At 45.5% G+C, this 23,560-nt stretch overlaps 2 protein-coding genes across 3 annotated transcripts in view; one reads left to right on the plus strand and one right to left on the minus strand.

Annotated features, from left to right (window-relative positions):
• Positions 1-4,911, minus strand: part of Ide (Insulin degrading metalloproteinase) — a 267,382-nt gene extending 262,471 nt beyond the window's left edge. The window contains exon 1 of one of the 2 annotated variants that reach the window (XM_050192991.3): positions 4,562-4,911. In XM_050192991.3, coding sequence (XP_050048948.1) covers positions 4,562-4,662 — 101 coding nt within the window. In that variant the 5' untranslated portion in view covers positions 4,663-4,911. Of the gene's footprint in view, positions 1-4,385; positions 4,482-4,561 lie in introns of those variants that run through there. The other variant, XM_055061253.2, reaches the window with a different exon arrangement.
• A 231-nt stretch (positions 4,912-5,142) lies between these two features.
• Positions 5,143-23,560, plus strand: part of LOC126545225 (WD repeat-containing protein 11-like) — a 289,213-nt gene continuing 270,795 nt past the window's right edge. The window contains exons 1-3 of the mRNA XM_050192989.3: positions 5,143-5,536; positions 5,806-5,875; positions 5,973-6,014. Of these exons, the coding sequence (XP_050048946.1) occupies positions 5,406-5,536; positions 5,806-5,875; positions 5,973-6,014 (243 nt within the window). The 5' untranslated portion in view covers positions 5,143-5,405. The remainder of the gene's footprint in view (positions 5,537-5,805; positions 5,876-5,972; positions 6,015-23,560) is intronic.

Here is a 23,560-nt window from a genome sequence, read left to right on the forward strand (position 1 = left end):
GTCGCACGTGGAGGGACACAACCTGGTGGACCGTGGCGTTGAGGCGTTGCAATTTGCTTCCCTCATTCTGTTTAGCCTCGCACGAATTGAAATTACTCGTTCGGCTCAAGGAAGCGAGCTTCGTTCACTTGAACTTAGCATCTGAGTAGCTGCCCGATCTTTTGCTAGCCGAGTTGAACATCGTACCACGTGGGCGATGCGCATGCAGAATTCCTCTCCCTTGCACTACTTTAGTGTTTGCCGAGTGTTTTGAGTGTACGCAGCGTGATTGGAGTCACCCCTGGCTTGCTGCCACCTGCACATCGTCTGCGCTGCTGCCCCGGACTACGATCGAGTCACCCCGGGCGATGGTGATGCTGTGGCCAGTTCGGCGCAGCGACTTCGGCGGCCTCCTGCATCCAGCTCACAACCCTCGGCGGCGGACAAAGGAGCCAGCGGTCACCGACAGCTACGGCGGCTCTTGCCAGCTGGGCGCGTCGGCGCGAGCGACGCTTGCTCGTACCGACTACTGCGTCGTCGTCTCCGGAGTCCTGGCCTGGGATCGTGCCGTCGAGTCGCAAAGCTACTGCTGTGACCGGCGGACGCCAGCGGTGTACCCCAAGGACAGTCGGCTCGCATGTTATGGACAGCGTGTGGACATTTCCCCGGCGCGGCCACTGTTGCATGTACCACCTTGTTCGCGAAGCACGTGTTGATGTTAGACCGTGTCACATGTTTCGCCGGAATAAGAAGTGATTTAAGGTTGGGGGGATGTGGGGATGCGCGACCCTCGCGCCTCCCCTGATGTTTTCCCGCATAGCGCATCCCCTGATATGCTGTTTTTCCCGCACGGCTCGCGTGGCCTGGCGCCCGCGGCGCTCGGAGTGGTACAAGCGCGGTGTGAGAGATGGCGCCACCGTCGCGGCGGGGTTACTCGGGCGCCGAGGGACAGGCGCTGGCTCTTTTTCCCGGCGGGTCGGCGCGCGGCGGAAGACGTCTCCCGCGAGCGCGCGGCGACCGATGCATCTGCGAGACCGCCTCGCGTGGCCGCCTTGGAACGCGCCACGATTCGCGTGACTATACACGCGAACGACCAGGCGTTGGGATCCAGCATGGAGCGAACATATTCGCTCGCGAGGACGCGGTGAGTCGGACTTCTAGATTTGTCGCGCGCCTATCGGCATGTTTTGGGGATATGAACTCGGCTAGCAGGCATTGATCTATGAAAGGTGCAATAAATGCCCTTGTGACTGTTTGCACTACTGTGTTGTCGTTCCTTTGTCCCAAGAGTACGGAGGAGAACCACCCGTATCTCCCACAATTCGCACAAATGTTTTCACTGCTATCGAGAAGGGGCTTCACATATTTAATTTCATTTATTTTCACCTTAAAGGCCCAGAGGCATCACATAAGGGAGGGCTTTGATCCTTGTGACAACGTTAGAACAAATGTACAGAACCGTAAAGAAACAACAATAAACAAAAACAAGTAAGGAACAATTGTGAAAAAAGGGGAAACATCATGTAAGAGTAAGGGTAGGTGGGATCGGTAATTAAGCAATGTGGTTATTTAACATTTCGCGGAACTTTTTATGGTCAGTGCATGACACGATATCTTCTGGGTGATGGTTCTAATGGGTTACTGCATCAGGGAAGAATGAAGTGTTCATGGCAGATGATTGGGTGTTAATGTGTGCTATGGGACGACTGTGGCTTAAGCAAGAGGATGTACGTAAGGGTGGATTTAATAGGGAATGCCTGGAGTGTGGATGGTAATAAAAGGTGTGAAGCAAGCAGAGATGAGAGATGATCCGGCGGGAAGCAAGTGATGGTAGTTCAAATATACATTTTAGTGCGGTTATGCTGGTTTCACGAGAGTAATTGGAAGTTATAAACTGAGCAGCACGATTTTGTATTGCTTCTATGTCATAGACGATGAGCAAAATGAGAACAAGGTGAAAGCAGGAGCCTCCTGCTTCACCTGCTGGCTCCTGCTTTCACCTTGTTCTCGTTTTGCTCATCGTCTTCAATTTCCATCTCCCGCATTCCCCGTGTTTTCTATGTCATAGGTAAGATATGATTGGGAAGGGTGCCAGACAGATGACGTATATGCTAACTGCAGATGTACGAATGTATCTTCTTAGCTCTGTTGTTTCTGCCTGCAAGTATGTGTCGAACTGTATATTTACAAGCACTTCGCGTGTCATTGAGCCAGTTGCAGTCAGTGCTCGGTGGTGTCATTAATCTGTCAGTCCCTATCGAGTTATTGTGTTCTTTGTTCAAGTAGACATGTATAACCAACTAGCCCACCAGTTCGTCCTGAATAACTACAGTGTTTTTGGACGAAAGATTCCCAAAATATTGCATGCCATTTTCAATATTTATCTGCAGCAGAAAATAGATTTTTTTTTTCAGTGATGATAGCTTGCCAAATGAACTTTTGCTGACTTTTTCAATGGATAACTTCTCGTTTCAGGCTACAGACATTTTTTTTTTTTTTTGTGATTATCATGTTCAATAATTTTGTCAACACTGAAACATGCTGTATAACAGCAGACTTCTCTTGAGCACTGCAGTTGCACCAACTACACAGAATAAAGACTTACAGACACAATATAGCAAAGCCCCAATGCCATACAGGAATGTGACAACAGGAATAAAGAGCATCTGAACGTGAGATTAGAACACAATTAACATGAGGCTATATTTGTAACATTATTTGGGTAGAGAGCTACAAGGAATAATCTAGAAAAAGGTTTTATAGATATGACTAGGTGTTATCACCCATTCTGGAAAAAAGAACCAAACTTTAAACATTAAAGGACGAGTGGAGAAACAAATCTTGAAATATGCTACATGTCACGCCATCCGTGCTTTAATTTGATTGAATGGGCAGCAGGCTGATGCATTACCTTGACTTTGCAAGGCTCCTTGAATCAGCACCTGTCGGCTAACAGCTGCATATCCGATAGCTGTCTTAGCTTTTTAGAAAATGTACTTTCAGTGACTCAAAAAAAAAAAAACTGGATTTCAGAAAAAAAATGAGTGCTACCTCTCCTGGTTTAAAATGAAAACACTGGGCCGGTATTTTGTAGCGATGCCTTTTCCGATTCTATGCTTTTTCACGCTTTTCGCACTTGGCCAGTGGTCAGAGCGACGGTCTGCCCACATTATTAACGGGATCGGACGGCCGTGTGTGGTGGATGATAAGAATAGCATAGAATAACGCATAAGGCATCGCTACAAAATAGCGGCCCTGACCTCTAGTTTTAACTATTAACTTAATGGAAACAAAAACAGCATGACTGTCGTAATTTTCTTGCAGTCAATGGCACCATGTCTCAGAGCTAATGAACTGAATAAAGAAAATAATTATTGCAAGCATCAAATTAAGTTTTATAGTATTCAATTAACCGCTTCACACGTTTCAGTTCATATAAATTCCAACATGTGCATTGGATCTGCATAATTCACAAATCTCATGTGTCTGTTTGCATGGAATTGCAACATTTAAAGAATGCTTTGCATAATGTTGATTCTAACAAGCATGTTGGATCTGCCATAATCTTTTTTCTAATTTGTAGAGACTCTGTACATGCATAATTTCACTTAATTTCTGCATAGTCACATCATATCATGCTGTGCCCTTACTAGTGATGCTTTTAACATCACTCTAGTACGTGCTACCATATTTGATCACATTATGATGTGTCCATTCCTTGCATCACAGTACCCGCCACAGTTGCTCAGTGGCAATGGTGTCAGGCTGCTAAGCACGAGGTCACGGGATCGAATCCCGGCCACAACCTTCACAGGTTGTGGGATCGTTGCCTACCTGCGGCAAGTCGCTTTTTCATCCACTTTCATTTGCATTAATTAATCGTTTCCTTGGTTCATTTATTAAGCACAAGTAATTTCCCCTATGTTCTCCTTGTTGTCAGTGTTTGTTGGCTTCTCATGATATGACTAATAAAAATCGGGCCCCTCGGTTAACCTCCGTCCTTCTCGTAAATAACCTCCTTGCTGTAAACATTAAAAAGCACTTCCAAGTGTGGCATGAGACCCCATACTGCACACATAAAGAATTGAAAAAAAGACTACGTGCAACATATTTCAAGCGGTGCAAGTACACGCAACTGGCATGAAATGCGTCGGCGACAATAATAAGCGTGCAGACATGACACCACAATTATTCTATGTACCTCAGCAATAATGAAACTCGAACTACACACAAATGTCAGTGCCACCATTAGAATTGGCCACGATAGCGTTGTTAAACAAGGTTGAACATCCAGTGCGCGTTCATTCATTAAATGCGTCTGTCCATGAAGGTACTGGGGCTGTTGTGCTCTGAAGAATGATTACAAGCGCTGTTTAGCTCAAGTTCTACGAGACGACATAATGCACCTGAAAATCGCAAGATACCACCGCTTGTGTTAAACCGCCGCTTTTTCAGCATTCCTTCAACTTGCTTCTTGTCAACTTGAACCAGGTGTTTGTATCCCATCTGGCAGATGTGGAAAATCATTGAATCATACTTACAGATGCAATTCTATTTCTTATCAAAAGATGTGGCACGGTACCTTCGTTCACGCAGTCCGCAGCTGCTATAGTGCCTTCGTAACGTCGAAGCTGCGCTGGCTGTGCGTCGGCTCAAGAAGCTCCAGCCGGAGCAAACGAACATCACAGGGGAGCCCGCTTAAAGAAGGAACGGGCGGACAGCCTGCCACACGTTCATTTATCACTGCAACAATGCCGAAGCCTAGAAGCAGCGGCAAGTAGTAAGGACAATTTGTAGAGAACTTGCGAGGCAGCCGGTCTGCAAAGTGCGTTAGCAAGCTGACCGTTTACCCACTGCAACCGTACTATCCCACAGATAACTGGACAACCCACCACGCAGCGTTCATCCACACCAATCCACACCATACAAGACTAACAAGACAATAAACACACACACCTTGGCTAGTGGTAGCTACTTACGGCCACTTCAGTTGCTAAAATCCGAACCCACAAAAAGAACATCGTTTATTCAAGAATTATGCTGTAATTCTTAGTGTAACAAAAGTCTGTAGACATAATGACGATTGAAATAGTGAATTATTAAAGAATGTTTCACTGGTTAGGTCCAGACTAGAGTACAAATCGATCCGATCCAATCTAGTCATCAACGTTGCCATTGCATCCGCTTTAGTAGCTTTTTGGCTGTAGCGGCTGTTGTGCTGTAGCATCGGTTAATAGCAGTAGATAACCACCGATTGGATGTTTGCTCTTGGTTCACAGATTTGCTTCATGGCAAAGCGGTGATCTGTAAACCGGAGTGCAGCGAAACAAGCTATGGCTAAATCTGCCTATGCGAAATGTGAACTCGGTCAGCAACTCGGTTGAGGAGCACATAGTCATTCGTGTGTTGCACTTTCCAATAAAACAATGTCATCATTAAAGCGCTGCTTCTCAGAGAAGCGCATTGACGATTCCGCGGTTAATCCTGTAATTAAAAGGATATCTTCGAGAGTTCTGCCTGGTGCCTTAACACCTGCGAATAAAGATGCTGTTGACTGGTAAGTTCCCGGTATGCTTAAATGTATCCTCTTTCTCTGGTTTACACTAAGCGGTATATTGCTCGCACTTCATAACGAGGACGCGAGACTTTGTGCCAATTTGAACAGGGTAGGTTTTTTATCGGCGTTTAAAAGCGGTGCCTTAGTTAACCATGTTTATACAGGTCATGCAGTGTCCCCCTAAGCTCCCCTCCACTATGTTATCGTTAATTTTAATTCTTTGATTTAATGAATGGTATGGATAATTGTTTCGGTTAATTCGCTTTCAGGGACTTCCAGTCGCTGCTGGCGTATGGTTGTCACAAGCACGTAGTTGTTATCGACACAAGGTATACACAGGTAAATACGAAAAGTGCCACGACTAGTAAATTATTTTCTCGCAAGAGGACTGCAGCATACTGAACAGCCTTCCTTGCTTGCTTGTAAATACTTACAGGTCTTCCAGACTCTTACCGGGCACAAGCACTATGTGACCAAGGTATGGCTGAATGAAATATGAACATTCAGTTCGGTTCACCGAAAGACTCGGAAGTGATTAACAGTGGTCGAAGCAGCTGCGTGTCTCTTGAGCCAACAACACCCCTTGTTTGACCACTGTTGAGCATCAGTGCTGACGCACCAGTTCATTAGATATTTTTGAAGATCTTGATTCAGTGATCACTGCACTGTGATTACTATGCTCTGGTGGGCTCAGTAGAAGCAGAAAATCTTCATTGTAATTTTGTACACAACTTTAGAGCTTTTCAAGTCAAGCAGTTTTCATGCTATAAGAGTAGGGTTTTTAACTGAGCAAGTATTTTGTTAAGCTGAAGTGCTTCACTGCTTTAGAAAGACATGTATGAAACCTTGTCGCATCATCTCTCAGTACCTGGGCATTGTGGGCAAATTTATTGAACATTAACTAGAAAAATATTCGTGTGGTACTATTTTAGTCAAAATACAAACCTTCAGGTTGTCAATGTGATATGTACACCTGTGAGCAAAAGCTTACAGAACAGGAATTCCACAATAAAACTGATATTCTTCGCTGCCTATGCATGTAACTTGAAATTGACAACTGCAGTCTGAACTTAGTGTTCCGAATGTCTCTGTGTGCACTTGTTAATTTCAGTTTGTGCATCTCAGTTTTCTTTTTTTTTTCATTATTATTATTATTATATGAACCTGTGTTCTGTATACTTCTGCTCATTGGCGTACCTCCGGGAGACATTGTGGCATTTCTGGTAGCCAAAGGTGTGTTGCTTCGGAGCCTAAAACTCTGTTGATTTTCAGATCAACAGTTATTGGGACTGCTGACATGAAAAATAGAAGTGAAAGATGAAATAAATTTGCAATCCAGAAAGCTTTTCAGTATGCTTATGCCCTACAAATAATTCTTCAGTATAAGTCAATAAATAGGATACTTAAAATCAGCACAGGAAATCACACCAACATGAAACCAGCACATGTGTATGGGCAAATTTGTGCTTGTTCTTTGAGCCTGAGCATGTGTCTTGCGCGCAGTGAGGCGGCAGTGATGCCGTTGGCGGAGCAGCTAGCTGCTCCGCTGCCCCAGCAGAAGGGACCCTCGACCTCCTGGCCGGTTGCCTCAAAGGTCTCGTCTGCCGAGACGAAGCCTTCACGTCAAATGCAGCGCTCGCAAGAGTGAATGTCCAGCGCCTCACAAGAGGTGATGGACAAAACAATCAGCCATATGGCGCCGCCGGAGCCTCAGGAGCGGTGAGACTCTCGCGATCGCTCCAAAAAAGACAAAACTCTCGTCACGGTACCTGGAAAGGCCCGTGAGCTAATCTTCATCTCTTAAACATACAGTGCAAAACACATTTATCATCATGGAGACACAAATAATACAATGGAATGTTGGAGGACTTCATAACCTAGACGACATTACAGAACTTCTACACAAGCATAATCGAAAGTTGCTATGTGTTCAAGAGACACATCTGAAACCCACACACACCAACTTTCTTCATCAGTACACCATTTATCGTGAAGATCGCAACGAGGCGAATGCCTCGTCTGGCATTGTAGAAATAGTTGTCAAGTCTGTAGCTTGTCATCATGTTGCCCTTCAGACGCTCCTTGAGGCAGTCTCAGTTTGGGCGATTCTTTTTAATAAATTAATCACTGTATGTTGCATATACATAACCCCAAATTATCATCTCGGAAGAAGCGATATTTATAACCTAATTGATCAGCTCTCGGACCCCTACATACTTGTAGGCGATTTTAATGCCCACAACACCATGTGAGGAAACTCGCGATGCGATGTGAAAGGTCGTTTTATTGAAGATTTTCTTATAAACTCCAGTGCCTGCCTCTTCAATAAGGAGGATTCAAAGTATTATAATATTCATCATAATTCATATTCATCAGTAGACCTGTCATTTAGCTCTACTTCAATTTTCCCCGACTCGCAATCGCATGTAACCAAACATCCTTATGGAAGTGACCACTTCCCTGTAATGTTAAATTTCATACGTCAACACGAATGCCCTCCACATGCCCCTTGGTGGAAACTAGCCTCTGCCGAATGGAATCATTTTAAGGAATCCACTTACTTATCATGACATCTTATCACTGATTTTAGCATAGATGAAGCAGTAGTTTATCTTACTTGTTTTATACTCGTCGCAGCAAAAAAAAATTCGTTCCACAAACACAAGGTCTCTCAGGTAAAAGATGAGCAGGGCAGACTGGTGTGAAGGAAACGAAACAAAGCGTGGGGTTTGCTGCGTCGCACCCCAACTGCAGAAAATCTCATGGAATTTAAACTGGTAAAATCACAGGAAAGGCACACGCTATTAGAGTTGTCAGACGATCCCACCGCTGTCAACCAGATGTAGGAGTCGTCGATCTCGCCGCTGCCACCATTTGAAGGAGTTGAAGGTTGTAGAGAGGAACTCGGTGAACAGGATTTATTTACATTATTTACATCTTAGACAAGACATATATAGAGTCTAGCGTGACTCCCAAATGGAGCCCGCAAGACTAACATACAGCAAACAGCTTATGAGCACAGCTCACGAGTAAATTTCGAGCATGACAATGAGCACGCAGCTCACTACGACGAGCACCCACTAGCAGCCGGCAATCGCTGCTTATAAGCACTTGGTCCCCCCTTGATTCCAAGTGGACGGAAACGTTCGTCCAGTCATCGTTCGACGTCACCGTAGATGACCCGCCCTTTTGGACGAGGCAGGCTCACATACACGTGTTGCACACACACACAGGTGTAATGGTCCGGAGCAGACGTCAGAGGGGCTTCGTAGAACTCTGAGCCATTCCGGGTAGCACATTGTCTTGCGTCTTGGTCGGAACGCGGGAAGGAGCCCCTGTCGGCGTTCCCGCGGCAACTCCCCCACTCATAGCAGAACAGGGCGGCATTGTCGTGTTGCACACAAAGCCTGCTTCGTCAAACTCCTTCACTCGCAACGGCAACGAGGCTAGAGGTTAGCGGCGGCGATCCAAGATGAGGTTACCACCGCTGGCGTAACTGGCTGGCAAACTTGCACTGCAGCTGGCCGTTCTTAACAACGCGAAGACAGGCAAGGAGGGCTAGTTGGGAGAGGTTTCTCTCGGGCATCACATCCTACATTCAAGAGTCTAAAGTATGGAATGGCCTACGAAAGCTAAAGGAGTAGTAAGTCCACCCATTGCTCTTAGTTGATGACCAAGAGACTACCTTGGACGACCAGGCCAATGCTCTGGGCGAACATTTCGAGCATGTACAAAGCTCCATACATTACGCAAAATCATTCCTTAAATATAAACAAGTAGCTGAACTTCAGTCACTGGATCGTGAATGCCGTCCGAATAAACCATACAACCGTCCTTTTAATATTGCCAAGCTTAGAACTGCCTTGAGCACATGTAGAAGCTCTGCACCGGGAGCTGATAGAAACACATATGACATGATTAAAAACTCACGCACCAACACACAGATGACACACAACTCTATCTGGACGGCCGGTTACCTCCTATCCTCATGGAAAAAAGCTATTGTTATTCCTGTCTTGAAGCTGGGTAAAGACCCTTCCTTGGCGGCGAGTTATCGCCCGAGAGCTCTTACAAGTTGCCTGTATAAGCTTTTTGAAAAAATTGGTAATCGTCAACTCATACATTTCCTTGAACTGAACAATATGTTTGATCCCTATCAGTGTGGCTTCAGAGAAGGGTGGTCCACAACTGATCATCTTGGGCACATTGAAGGAAATATCCATGATGCATTTATACATAAACATTTTTTTCTTATCGGTATTCCTCGATATGGAGAAGGTGGATGACACAACGTGGGGTTGCGGGATCTTGTGAGAGAGAGAGAGAGAAACAACTTCATGTAGTCGCCTGCAGAATGACACCATGACTAAATGGCACCGTGTCGTGGGCCCTGACGTCTTCTCAGCGGGTGGTCTCTACTCAACTCCAGCGCGTGTTACTCCCGCAGTCGGTCGCCCTGAGGGGCAACATTCCGTCGGTTTCGCTCAGCCTTTGTCTTTCAAGAGCCGCCGAGACCTGCTGGGCGGCCCAGGTTTGGCTTTCGTGGTCGTAGCATTCCGCCACAGCCGCGAGTCGCGGAGACTTGTTGGAAATGGGCATACGTGGAAATATGTTAAACAGTACTAGAAAGCTATTTGTCCAATCGTACCTTCAGCGTGAAAATCGGCAACGTATTGTCGCGACCTTTTATACAAGAAACTGGTGTACCCCAAGGAGGCGTGCTTAGCTGCACGCTCTTTATCGTCAAGATGAACATGCTTCATTACCACCAGCCATCTTTTAGTCCATCTACGTGGACGACATACAAATAGGTTTCAAATCCTGCAACCTTGCACTGCGAGAGAGGCAAGTACAGCATGGCTTGAACAAAGTGTCCAAATGGGCAGACGAAAGCGGATTTAAAGTGAACCCCAACAAAAGTTCTTGTGTGCTTTTCGCCAGAAAGAAAGGGCTCATTGCAGATCGCAATATCAAAATGTATAGGCAACAAATACCTGTGAATAAAGAGCACAAGTTCTTAGGCATTATACTTGACACTGAACTAACTTTTATTCCACATAAAATATTTCAAGGTGAAATGCCTAAAAGCAATGAACTTACTGAAAATTGCATCCCACACAACATGGGGCAGTGACGGAAAGGGTTTAATGAATCTTTAGAAGAGCCTCATTCAATCACGACTGGACTATGGTGCCATGATCTGTCATTCTGCCGCCCCAAGCGCGCTAAACATGCTAGATCACGTCCACCATCTAGGTATCCGGCTAGACTCTGGCGCTTTCAGAACAAGTCTCATTGAAAGCTTATATGTAGAATCAAATGAGTGGTCACTCCATCTGCAGAGAGCATACATCAGCCTAACATTTTCTGAAAGTTCACTCTAATCATCATCATCCGTGTTCTAATACTGTTAACGATGTGACATGTGCTACACTCTTTTGTAATCATCCCTCTGTAAGACAGCCTTTTTCACTGTGTGTGAGGGAGCTTAGCATTGAAATGGATGTCCAACTCCTCGAATATCGCTTAATGCCTCCTGCAAAGCTGCTACCGCCTTGGGAGTGGCAGCTGATAGAATGTGATATATCTTTTCTACAAGTTACACAGCACGCTCCAGAGATCAAAATCTGAACACATTTTCTAGTACTCCAGAACAAGCCCTCCTGTACGGAGTTCTACGCAGACGCATTGAAGTCGCATGCCGGGCTGTCCTATGCAGCCATTGGTCTATCCTTATCGGAATCCGATGTACTGCATCCAGAAACAAGTATCTTAACGGCTGAGGCCCATGCGCTATTGTCGGCTATGAAGCATATAAGGAAATCAACACTCCAAAACACAGTTATATATACAGACTCCCTAAGTGTCGCAAAGGCCTTGATGTCACTCTGCAAGCACAAAAATCCAGTACTTAACAAACTCTATTCTTTCCTGTGTAAAACGGGTATATCTAATCAGCATGTCATCATATGCTGAGTGCCTGGCCATAGGGGCGTCGGCGGTAATGTTCTGGCGGACGAGATGGCCACGTCAATTGCATTGCAAGCTATAAATCCTACCGCTGCTGTCCCTGCCACAGATCTGAGGCCTTTCTTACGAAGAAAACTGTGAAACCACTGGCAACACTTGTGGGACGCGGAAAGAAATAATAAGCTGCACGTCATAAAGCCACAATTAGGTTTCTGGCCCTCAGCAACAAAATCACGCCGAACATATGTCCTATTCTATCGTCTCAGAATAGGACACACATTTGGTACACATAATTTTGTACTCACTGGAAATGAATCTCCAACCTGTGGTAGATGCGGGGAGAGGCTGACCGTCCTCCGCATCGTCCTGGAGTGTTGGGAAGCCGAATCTGAGAGAGACATTTTCCCCTATCATACCGCAGCACATCCCTTTTCATCCTGTCATGTTTCTCGGTCCAGAACCATTTTTTTGATACTAATACAGTCCTAGGCTTCCTGAAAGATGTCGTCTTACATGTTATTAGCCCCATACATTCGTAGCATTTCCTCTCCTCAGAGGATGCCACTGCGATAGTAGTATTGTATAGCACATGCCTCCAGGCCCTTGTTTTTCAAGGGCCCTGGTGAGGCAGTAGTGCTCTTGCCAAATTTTTCATCTGACATATTTTGTATATTGTATCATTTTTTAGCAGTGCATTTTAATGCTCATACTACACGTCATTAGTCATCGTCATAATCTTATTAGACGTAGATTTTACGCACTTTACAGGGGCTATTTTTAAGGCCCCTTTACAGCCATGTCACATCAACTTCATAGAACTCATCACTCCACATAGAAGTCACTGACACTGGCATAGTGCTCTTTGGTCATAACTGGCCCTTGCGCCAATAAACAATGCACATTCATTCATGTGTGCGGGTCTCTTGCTCTAGAGCAAAAGAAAACTGCATTTCTTAAGTTACTTTTTGGGCCATTCAATTATTGTAAAACAATCCCATCGCTTTCACTTGTATTAATTCCATCCGCACAATATGCCCACAGGGTTTATAACAGTTTTCACAGTCAGCTTCATTATCTCAAAGATGACCCGGCGCAGTGGCTTAACAGCTATGGTGTTGTGCTGCTAAGCACGATGTCGCGGGATCAAATCCCGGCCATGGCAGCCGCATTTGGATGGGGGCGAAATGCAAAAACACCCATGGGGTCCCGCGCATTGGGGGCACATTAAAATCCCCTGGTAGTCAAAATTAATCCGGACTCCCCCGCCATGGCATGCCTCATAATGAAATCGTGGTTTTGGTATGTAAAACCCCAGAATTCAATTCAGTTATCTTAAGGATGCAGGTTATTGTGTGCTTATGTAGTCCTTGATGTCTAAGGAACTGCTCAGAAATATCAAATCCTGTCCTTCAAATGACACATGTGGAAACAACAAGCAAAATGTTAGCAAAATAACTACCCGCCGTGGTTGCTCAGTGGCTATGGTGTTGGGCTGCTGAGCACGAGGTCGCGGGATCGAATCCCGGCCATGGCGGCCGCATTTCGATGGGGGCGAAATGCGAAAACACCCGTGTACTTAGATTTAGGTGCACGTTAAAGAACCCCAGGTGGTCGAAATTTCCGGAGTCCTCCACTACGGCGTGCCTCATAATCAGAAAGTGGTTTTGGCACGTAAAACCCCATAATTTAATTTTTTTTTTTAGCAAAATAACTGTCCTGCCACACATCCATGGATCCCATCATTTTATAAAAATTGCGAAGGATTTTGATGTGTTTTTTTTTTCTTTTTTTTTTTCTTTTTTTGTCAGATAACCAAAAAATTATGTGTGGCTCTGCTATGACCAACACCGAAGACCAGTGGAGCTGCGGGAAGGCCAGTATAGTAGTGCCAAACCACACACTTAGTCATGCGTGGCTCTGCTATCACAAACACCAGAGACTAGCAGAGCTGGGGGAAGTTAAGGCTTCAGAAAAATCCATGCATTGTCCTCTGGGGGGGTTTCGGCTGAGACGGCGCGCCATTTGAAGCGCCCACTGCAACAGAAGGGATTTGTTGAGACGCCATTTGCGTTGGTGTCCTGTGCGACACGCTGCACCAATGTGACGCAGCGGCCCCCGCCGCGCCTCAGCTCTGATGCATGCTAGCTCTGATGCCGTACACCTGGTAGCTTCTTGTAATCCGTGGAAGCGAGTGCGCAAGTTTTTATCGGAGAGCAATGACGTCACACCACCTGTGTCTCCACTGCGTCGCTCCTTCTCTCCTGCTAGGCTCCACCCACCCTCGTCCCATAGCTATGCTGCGCGATGCTATGTTTATACTCTGCTTTCACTCTCTCTCAGATCTCTCTCCCCCAGCTCGGCGAATTTTTTTTCATGCGTGTGATGCTATTTTTATACTTTGTGAATGTCAAGAGAAACCCAGCACGGTTCTAACAGCTGCACTGTAAAAACTGGAAAGGGTTGTGCCACAATAGACATCTTCTAGACCATGTTACACAGCGATGACGACGTCACTAGCACACGTGTAGTGGTTGTAGTTGTTAAAATGCATCTGTTGCCAGTTCTTGGCAGGGTGCAGTTATGCAGTCTTTGGAGTGCATGTAGATCATGAAGGCAAATTTTTAAATTTCTTTTTTTCTTCCTTGAACCTCTACAATCATCCTGTCAGCCAGCTAGATGTGTGTATCGGAGAACATCGGTTTGAGCTGTGCAGGTGTGCGGTAAACTGCTTGATAAGGGAAATTGCACTACCAACTTTTTCTTGCGAAGTGGACCACATTGTTTTCAGTGGTGAACCTTGCATTGAAGAACAGTAATATCAGCTTCTTTTTAAATGCACCACACCTGTTATTTAGAGTGCAACGGAAAGCAATTGGCAGACATGGGCACCCTTACGAGGGCCTTCCTCATCTGCCCACACATGGTGAGGTGAGGGTAATGGGAGGATCACCTTTGGGAAGATTGATGAAGGCGAGGTGCGTGCAAGGGAGAGTGCGGTGATGATGTGAGGTTAAATGAGGAAAAGGCGATTCATATTGTTGAAGTACAGAAAGGCACTCAGATCATATGCATGGTGGGTTTAAAGTCTGAAGTTTTGAAGTGCGCTGGCAGGAAGTCTCTCTAGCTCAGATGTAAATCAAAGCCCACTTTTAACTGATTAAAGTCATAAATGGCTGTTCATGTTAGCTGTAGCTAAGCCTATTGAAAGCTGTAGCAACTGAAAGTGGCAATGAGAGCAGGAGGAGTGATGGCAACTTTCTGGCGTCACTTTAAGATTTCTTTTTCACTGATCACCACCGGTCAACACACTCCTTTATCTGAAGTAAACACCCTGAGATTTATCTTTTCTTGCTCTACTTAAATGGACAAAAAATTTAGTTTGAGGATTTTCGGGCACTGATAACGTTTGTTGGCATATGAAATAAAGGAAACATCAAGATGAATAATAAACATTTCAGTAATATGTTGGTAATAAATGTTGAACCTAAAGACAAAGAAAAGCATAGCTAAATTAATGGCCAAGATCAAGCATGAGAATATGTGGCTCTGTGCCGCAACCGCTATTTCCCCCTCCCCTTCAAAAACACGCGCCTCCACTTTTACCTGTGTCTTTCATGGAGGGCTGGTAGCGACAGTTGGCACCGCATTGTCCTGACTACAGGCGCCGCCCTTCCATCCACACCCCTCCATGTATTTCCTCTGCTTGGCATTACACAGGCTTGGAAGGGAAGTAGGGGAAAAATCACTGCAAGGCATGAAGCATCCAGGCACTTGTGAGTATAGTGCATGCCGTGTAAGCATTCCATTTCTCTCTTGGGGCCAAGGTCAAACAAGGCGTGCCATGGGCTGCGTTCCAAGAAGCGAGTGGGTTCGACGCTGACAGAGTTCCTCCAGTTTAGTAGGTTTTGCCAGCGCACTTACCATTCCCATTCATTGTTCATTCAAACCCTAAACTGTTTTGCTCGGGCACTCAAGCCTTCATGCGTAAGCAGTGGTGGCTGCCATTCAGCATGACTTGACACCATGGCACTGCTCATTCGCTGGTCATGCTGCTAAACTATGCTTGTGGCATTGCCTATGATGAGTGGTACTGCTGTTGCCCCTTGTGGAGCTACCGGTCATTACAAATGCTCAGTGCAGCCTTTGAGAAGAACAAAGAACTTTCAGCATTGCTCTCCTGAGTCTTAGTTCGATTAAACGCCACCAATGTAGCTTTTGCGCAAATACTTGGTGTCTTAACGGATGGAAAATGCAAATAGCCAAGAGCATGATATTGAACAGCTATCGTCGGCAAGCCAGCCTCCTATGATGCCGTCCCACGACATTCTCTCCACGGCCAATCTGTGCAATGGGTCTTCAGGAGTACGCCCTGCACCAGGAATAGGCGCTGCACGGTTATTGGGCTTTTTCAAACACTGTAAGGTACGCGGTAGGTTTTAGTGGCACCCTTGTTGCGCATTCTCCATTCCATGCACTCAGTGGCTAAAAATTACTGTTTTCACATTACGTTGTGAGAGCCTATTTCCCATGAGCTTTTTTTAAATTATTTTTATGACTATGCTTCAAGATAATCACGTGACACTCCTGCTTAGATCTTTTCCATCCTCCGTGTTTGATGCTCATGTTCAGCTCGATTGACAGCAAGTACGGTTGTCGGCAGTGGCGCTGCCGACACATGGTATGTATACGGTGCACACATGGTACATATATGGTGTCATGGACGAAACTACGGTTGATTTCGTGGACCAAACAGGACTTAAGAAATTCTCAGCGCATAGCGTTATGTGCAACACATCAAAAAGCATTACAGCGAGCTGGACCTCCTGCGGTTCTATAGTAAATCATGGATAAGTGACGTTACATATTGTCAAGCTTCTTTGCGCACAATTCCAGCAGCAAAATCTTTTGTTTACAAGGCATGCTTTCATTTGGTACATTGCTAAAAAGAAAGTACAGGGATCAATCCCGAACTGCCAAAAATGCCCATGCGCCACAGAAACAAGAGCATTCGTGCACCACACATGCAAAAACAAATAAGACTTGCCATATTTTTTAAAGATCTCTTTTGCAAATTTTATCTTTAGGTGAAATGAAACCAGCACTGCCAAGGTAGAGCATCATACTTATTTGGTTCTTACAATACGTTGTGATGAACAAGGAATAAGGAAGTTTCTTGTATATTAACGACTCTCGTGATATACTTTTCTAAATTATTAGTGTTTTTAATCCCTGTGTATTCCCTATAAGCCTGGTATGAAGGTATTTTTGTCATTCATATGGTCAAGAGAAAGTCTCAGTTTGTGAGATCTGTGGGCCATGAACACCTTTCTGGGTCTGATTGAGTGAGCCCAGCTGAGTAGAATTTTCATGAGTCTGAATGAGCCTGGCTGATTATAGTTCTGGTGAGTCTGAGTGCGAGTGAGCTCTACTGAGTAGTATTTATGTGAGTCCGTGTGAACCCAGCTGAGCAGAATTTTGGTGAGTCTCAGTCCGAGTGAGCCTGGCTGAGTTAGTTCTCATGAGTCTGACTCAGAGTGTTCCCAACTGAGTGGGATTTCAGCCAGTCTTAGTCCAAGTGAGCTTCGTTTATTTTGCGTACCTATGGTCAAGTGCCTAAAACTAAAAGCAGTGTGACAGACTTTGACAATAGAAATGGCACTAGACAGTCACTTTTGTAAACTAAGCTCGCAGGTTGAGCAAATTGTTTATTTGAAATTGTAGAAATCTAAAGGTAAGATAAGGATGGTAGCCTTTTCAGGGTAGGGAGGGTGGGTAAAGCTTTTTGCGCTGAGGGTGAGGGTGTACGGGTAATTGTTTTATAGCTGAGGGTGGTGAAATGTTTCAATGTGAGGTTGTGGTGAGGAAAAAAATGAGGACATTTGCCTACTTCTGATATTTGGACATAAAGTAGCTTGAAGTCTATGCAATGAAAACCTTTCATCGAAAACCCACTTATTTAAAGGCGTTTATGTTTGGCACTAGAGATGTGCATCTCCTATGGTAAAGCGGTCATTTTTGAAAAGCAATAACATTTTTGCGGTTGTGGGATTTGTTTGTGTTCGCGACAAAAACACTTCATTGTTATACCAGTAAAATGAGAAAGGTCCACTTTATAAGCAGTCTCTCATTTTCTCAACAATTTGTAGGTCGTATCACTTCAAGAAATAGCAATGCCAGAAAACTCAATTGCTGCAATTTTGATACAAGAACTGCTCCAATGCAGAGCGATCCAGCTGGCTGAACGTTTTTTGCCAACCAGCCATGACTCCACCAGCCCAGAAGATGGGCAAGGCACTTGTAGTGTTATCACGCTGTTTGCAAACGGGACGAGGTCTGTTGAGAGGAAGGCAGGCAGCAAGACAAGAACCATTTTCACTGTAAAAGATAGAAACTTGTGTCTTGTGGCATTTATGGCATTTACCTGATCACCCTCTCTTGTGTGAAAGTTTATATTGAGCAGACTGGCAGTTGCATCGCTGAGTGCCTATGTCAGCATAACAGTACATTAAAGGGAACACCTACCTCACACCCCTTAGCATACTGTTCAGCATCTGATCGCAAACCTTCCTTTAATTGAACAGAAGTTATCACCAAGCACAAGTATCAAAAGCATGTTAGCTTATTGAAGCTCTTCCTATAAGAAGGCAATATGATAATTGCATATCTGAGCTATCAATCTCCTTACTTGATTGTGAGATGCTCACTGATTTACCCAGCTCAGTGGCTATGGTGTGGTGCTGCCGCTGAGCATGGGGTTTGTTTCCTGGCCGCAGTGGCTGCACTTTGCTGTGGGCAATAATTTTGATGTATTGTGCTTTAAATGCATGCTAAAGAACCCTAGGTGGTTGAAATTAATACGGAGCCCTTGACGGTGTCCCGCGTAATTCACTATGCAGTTTGGAGATATTAAACCACATAATTTTTCTGATTTATTCCCTGTGTCTTAATGATGTGCATGTACAAGTGTTTTTTTTTTTCCTTTATTTCTGTTGCTTCTTATAAAACTTACAGTCGTTAGACAGCATGGTGTCTTGTGTCCGTCCTTTCGCATTGTTTCTATGTTGATTTTAAGTATACATCTATTCTAAATGGCCCATTGTTCCACCCTACTGCATCAATAAATAGTCGTTTTGCTTCTGCTTACTGCAGCACTGTGGTATACTGTTAAATTTAGAATGAGTGTCCCCTTTCCCCTCATGTCTTCAGGAACTTCCACTTGTATTTTTCTTTGAATCTTGTTTTCTGAGCACTGCTGTTAAGCTTTCGATACATACAATTTTCCTTTGTTTTAGCATGCTCATTGCATCTGTTAGAGCAGTGAAAGAAATTCCAGCAGGAATCATCTCAGGATGAATGTCGACGCTAATGGGATTAGCATTTACACAATGTAATGACACGTTGAATCGCCATCTGCGAATGTGTTGTGTATGAGGCATGTACTGCAGCCAGGCTTCTCTATTGTGCACCACACGCTGCGCCATCTAATGCCGCTTTGAAGTCCATGCGTGATGTGTGCCTGAATATATATTCAGACTAGATTGAATATACATGGCGTGGACTCGATTCTGCCCAGCACCAAAGTGCAGCCTGTACCCTGTGGCACATATCCAGTGACCCAAGTTGCCGTCAAAGAGGTTTATTGAATAGCAGCACATACCCAGTTGCACATAGCCCGTGACCCATGTGAGTCTGACAGCTGGTTTCGAAACATTCCCTCAGCACAGCAGCCCCATGCTCTGCCCATTAGACCTTGGACTACCCAGTGACAGAAGTCAAGTAAAAGAAATTAGTTACTAACAAACAAACATAGAAAGACAGACAAACGTACCCCAAACTGGATGAAGTTCCCAAAGAATACCAATCAAGTTAAAACAAGGTTTCCTCTATTTGTCCATTCCATTGTGCCATGGCCTGTGTCACCTTGCTGCTGTTGTCGTCATGCCACCATTGTTGCTCTCATCATGTTATCGTCATGCCCTTGTTATTGTGTTGCCATCTTTGCAAACAGTTGGAGGAGTTTGCATAGGATTGCTCGAGTTTTACACAAATTTCGTGGTGCTGATAGGTGTTGGGAAGTACCTTCTGTTACAGTAGACAAGTTCAGAACTATAGGAATTGCTGGAGTATACTGATTCTTTGCCTCTCTGGGACAGTGCAGCACGAATAAAGTAACTTGTTTGCAAGGTGGTCTGTCTTCCACACCTTTATATAATTTAAAGCAGTTTGGAAGTGGTGTTGACAGAATTATATTGAAAGGCTAGTTTTAAAAAAGAACACTGTTTGTGATCATGAAAAAGTTGTGTGTAGATTTTGATAGCACAGATATGAAAGATTTCACATTGTATAATTGCATCACCACACATTGCCCACTGATCAAGTGAATTGAAAGTACACTAAGAGGAATATCAAGTTAAGCTTCTGAAATAGCAAAACAGGCACTCTTTCATGACAGAGGGCATCATAGGCCAGAAGGGATGCAACAACAAGAGACAGGCAGCAGTGTTACACTGCAGCAGCTCATCTTGATATTGTGGATTCTGACAGCATTTGCGTGGGTAGCGTTCAGTATGTTTTGTTAACCCCTTTCGTGCTTTGGATCAACCGGGTTTGTCTACGCATTCTTGGTAAAAATGGCCGAAGACGAGCTATGCTCATCGACAGTACTTTTAATTTTCTAGCAATGCAATAGATGAGTTGCTTTTATCTCGGTGCTTCTCAAAGATGGCAGCACACAATCTGTTGGGCAGCGTAAGCAGGAGAGTGAGTTTATTCTGCAGAGGAATAAAACAAGTTGGCAACTGCAGTCTTTAGAAATGGAGCCACTAGCAACTCGAGCTTCATTGGCTTCTTCACAAAAAGAAAAGAAAAAAAAAAGCGCCCCGCAGGGGCGTCTGCGTCAGCAGGCGTTTGGTGTGTTGCGACACCACGTACCCGAGCACACGAGGGTTGGACCCTCCCACGTGTAGCCGTGCGCGGCTTAGCCGTGTCCGGGGAAAGGGGGATCCTGGGGGTTGAGCCGATGCCGGGTGTTCGGACCTTTAAGGCCCCCCGGCGGAGGCAACACACCTCTTTGGCCTCTGCTTCACATAGACGGCACCCCCGGACTGACCCACCCGATGGAAATCGGCCCACCCGACGGAAATTTTCCTGTCCTCCTCTCCAATCTTCGTCTTTCTCTCTTGCCTTTTTCATCTTTCCTGTCTTCTCATCACTTCTCCTCACTTCCTAGTTTCCCGGTGGCAAGGGTTAACCTTGTGTAACTAGCCAGCCTTGGTTATGCTGTATTTGGTTATAGCAGCGATATACGGCTGGCGGTGGCAGGGTTTCTCTAGCAGGAACTTCTGTCACGTCCCCCTGTTGGGCTCCATGGTGGGTGGTCGGCATCGCGGCCGAAAACCCAACTGTACTTATGGAAAACGCTTTTCCATAACACCCTGATCGCCCTCAGAAACGAGGGCGCGCCGAAGAGGTCTTTCAGTTTTTCGGATGCCAAGTCCACAATTTTCCTCGTTTTCACATGATCCACGCAAAAAAACCAGCTAAACAAGTGCGAACAATCTCCCCATTCCTTGTATCTAAGTCTCTTACCGAAGTTTTTGGTCCAGGATATGCGGTGTCGAGGATGGCTAGCGGTGACCTCCTCTTGGAGCTCCGCGATCAGCAGCAATTTGAGAAACTGCCTCAGCTAGTATCATTTGGGGAGACCCAAGTAGTAGTAACCCCGCACCGCACGATGAATACCTCCCGCAGCGTTGTCTCGGACGATGATTTGCTGGAGCTCACTGAGGCTGAGCTCTTGGAGGGCTTCAGTGAACAGAATGTTATAAATGTCAAAAGAATTAAGATGAGGCGAGATGGAAAAGAAATCCAAACGAAACACTTGATAATCACCTTTGGTTCAAGTGTCTTGCCCGAGTCAATCGAGGCCGGGTACATCAAGCTCCGTGTTAGGCCGTACGTCCCAAATCCCCTCCGATGTTTTAAGTGTCAGCGTTTTGGCCACAGTTCGCAGAGCTGCCGAGGCCGCCAAACTTGTGCGAAATGCAGCGTGCATGAACACACTTCTAAAGCTTGTGAGAATTCTCTCCACTGTGTAAACTGTGATGGGAGCACGCCGCATACTCGCGGTCGTGCCCATCCTGGAAAAAAGAAAAGGAAATTGTAACAGTTAAAGTAAAGGAAAATATAAGTTTCAAGGAGGCACGCAGGCGGGTATCGTACCTGCCCAAGAAAACCTTTGCCGGTGTGGCGCGTCAGGGGGCAGCGTCACAACGGCCTCCGGCGGCTGTCCGACCCACAAGCAGTGAGTCGGCAGCTGCGCCATCTGCCCCCGCGGCGGTTGCAGCTAGCGCTGCTCCGCCAACCCAGCAGACGGGGCCATCGACCCCGAAAGTGGGCGCAGCCGAGGCTGCCCCAACCACCGAGGCCCCTTCCAGCACTGGCAATGGCCAGCGCAGCCAAATCCCTCAGGGAGCCCCATCGACCTCCGGGCTGGTGGGCACAGGTGTCTTGCCTTCCGGGGCAGGACTCTCTCGGAAAACCTCTCGCTCGCAAGAGCGCTTGTCCGGCGTCTCACAGGAGGCAATGGACACTGCACCTGTCCTCAAGGCGCACCAAACGCCTAAGGAGCGCCGAGACTCGCTCGAACGCTTCAGAAAGGGCAAAACCCCTATTACAGGGCCTCGAAAGGGCTCTGTAATCTAAGGCATCCCTTCCGTTTCCGTAAACACAGCACCAACTTTCTTTAAATATGGATACACAAATCATTCAATGGAATGTCAGAGGTCTTCTTAGGAATCTTGATGATGTGCAAGAACTCATCCATAAACACAATCCAAAAGTGCTGTGTTTACAGGAAACACACTTAAAATCAATATACACAAACTTTCTTCGACAGTATGTTACTTTTCGCAAAGAATCATCGGGCGGTGTTGCAATTGTAATTCAAAAAAGCATAGCGTGTCAACGTTTACAGCTACGAACGGCCCTTGAGGCAGTGGCGGTTCGAGTTGTTCTGCTAAACAAACTTATCACTATTTGCTCGCTTTATATACCCATATATACCCCCATTACAAACTAAGCAAACACGTATTTCAGTCCTTTATAGATGAATTGCCAGAACCCTATGTTGTTCTTGGCGATTTCAATGCACATAACTACCTGTGGGGCGACCCTCGTATAGATGCGCGAGGACGTCTTGTTGAACAATTCCTTTTTTCTTCTGGTGCGTGCCTGTTGAATAAGAAGGAACACATATATTACTCTCTTGCAAACAGAACCTATTCTTCAATAGATCTTAGTATAGCTTCCCCGTCTATACTGCCCGAACTTGAATGGGAAGTTACGAACAATCCTTACGGGAGCGACCACTTCCCCATACTGATAAGAACATCTAAAGAAAACGAATATCCTCCACAAACTCCTAGGTGGAAGATAGACACAGCCGACTGGGAGAAATTTCGAACTCTCACTAGCATCTCATGGGCTGACATGTCTTCTTTAGAAATTGATGCTGCGGTGGAGTATCTTACAACATTCATAATAGATGCCGCATCAAAATGCATATCCGAAGTGAGTGGTTTGGCAAGCAAACGACGTGTACCGTGGTGGAACAGCGAATGTAGGATCACCCGTAAGAATCGGAACAAGGCGTGGGGGTTGCTACGCGCTTCTCCCACTGCTGAGAATCTTGTCAACTTTAAAAAAATAAAGTCCCAAGGCAGGCAAACCCGCAGACAGGCCAGAAGAGAAAGTTGGCACAAGTTTTTATCGAGTATTAACTCGTTTAGAGATGAGGCCAAAGCCTGGAACAGGGTTAATAGGATTAGAGGGCGGCAGACATATTCACTCCCTCTGGCAAACACACAGGGCGATACACTGCAAGACCAGGCAGACTCACTTGGGGAGTATTTTGAGAGCGTGTCAAGTCCAACAAATTATTCACAATCCTTTCTCAAATACAAACAAATAGAAGAACGTAAGCCATTCACAAGAAAAAGTCGAGAGAATGAGCCTTACAACCGTCCCTTTAGCATTGCTGAGCTGAGAGCTGCC

The sequence above is a fragment of the Dermacentor andersoni genome, chromosome 1 (genome assembly GCF_023375885.2).
Source record: "Dermacentor andersoni chromosome 1, qqDerAnde1_hic_scaffold, whole genome shotgun sequence".
NCBI classification, from domain to species: domain Eukaryota; kingdom Metazoa; phylum Arthropoda; class Arachnida; order Ixodida; family Ixodidae; genus Dermacentor; species Dermacentor andersoni.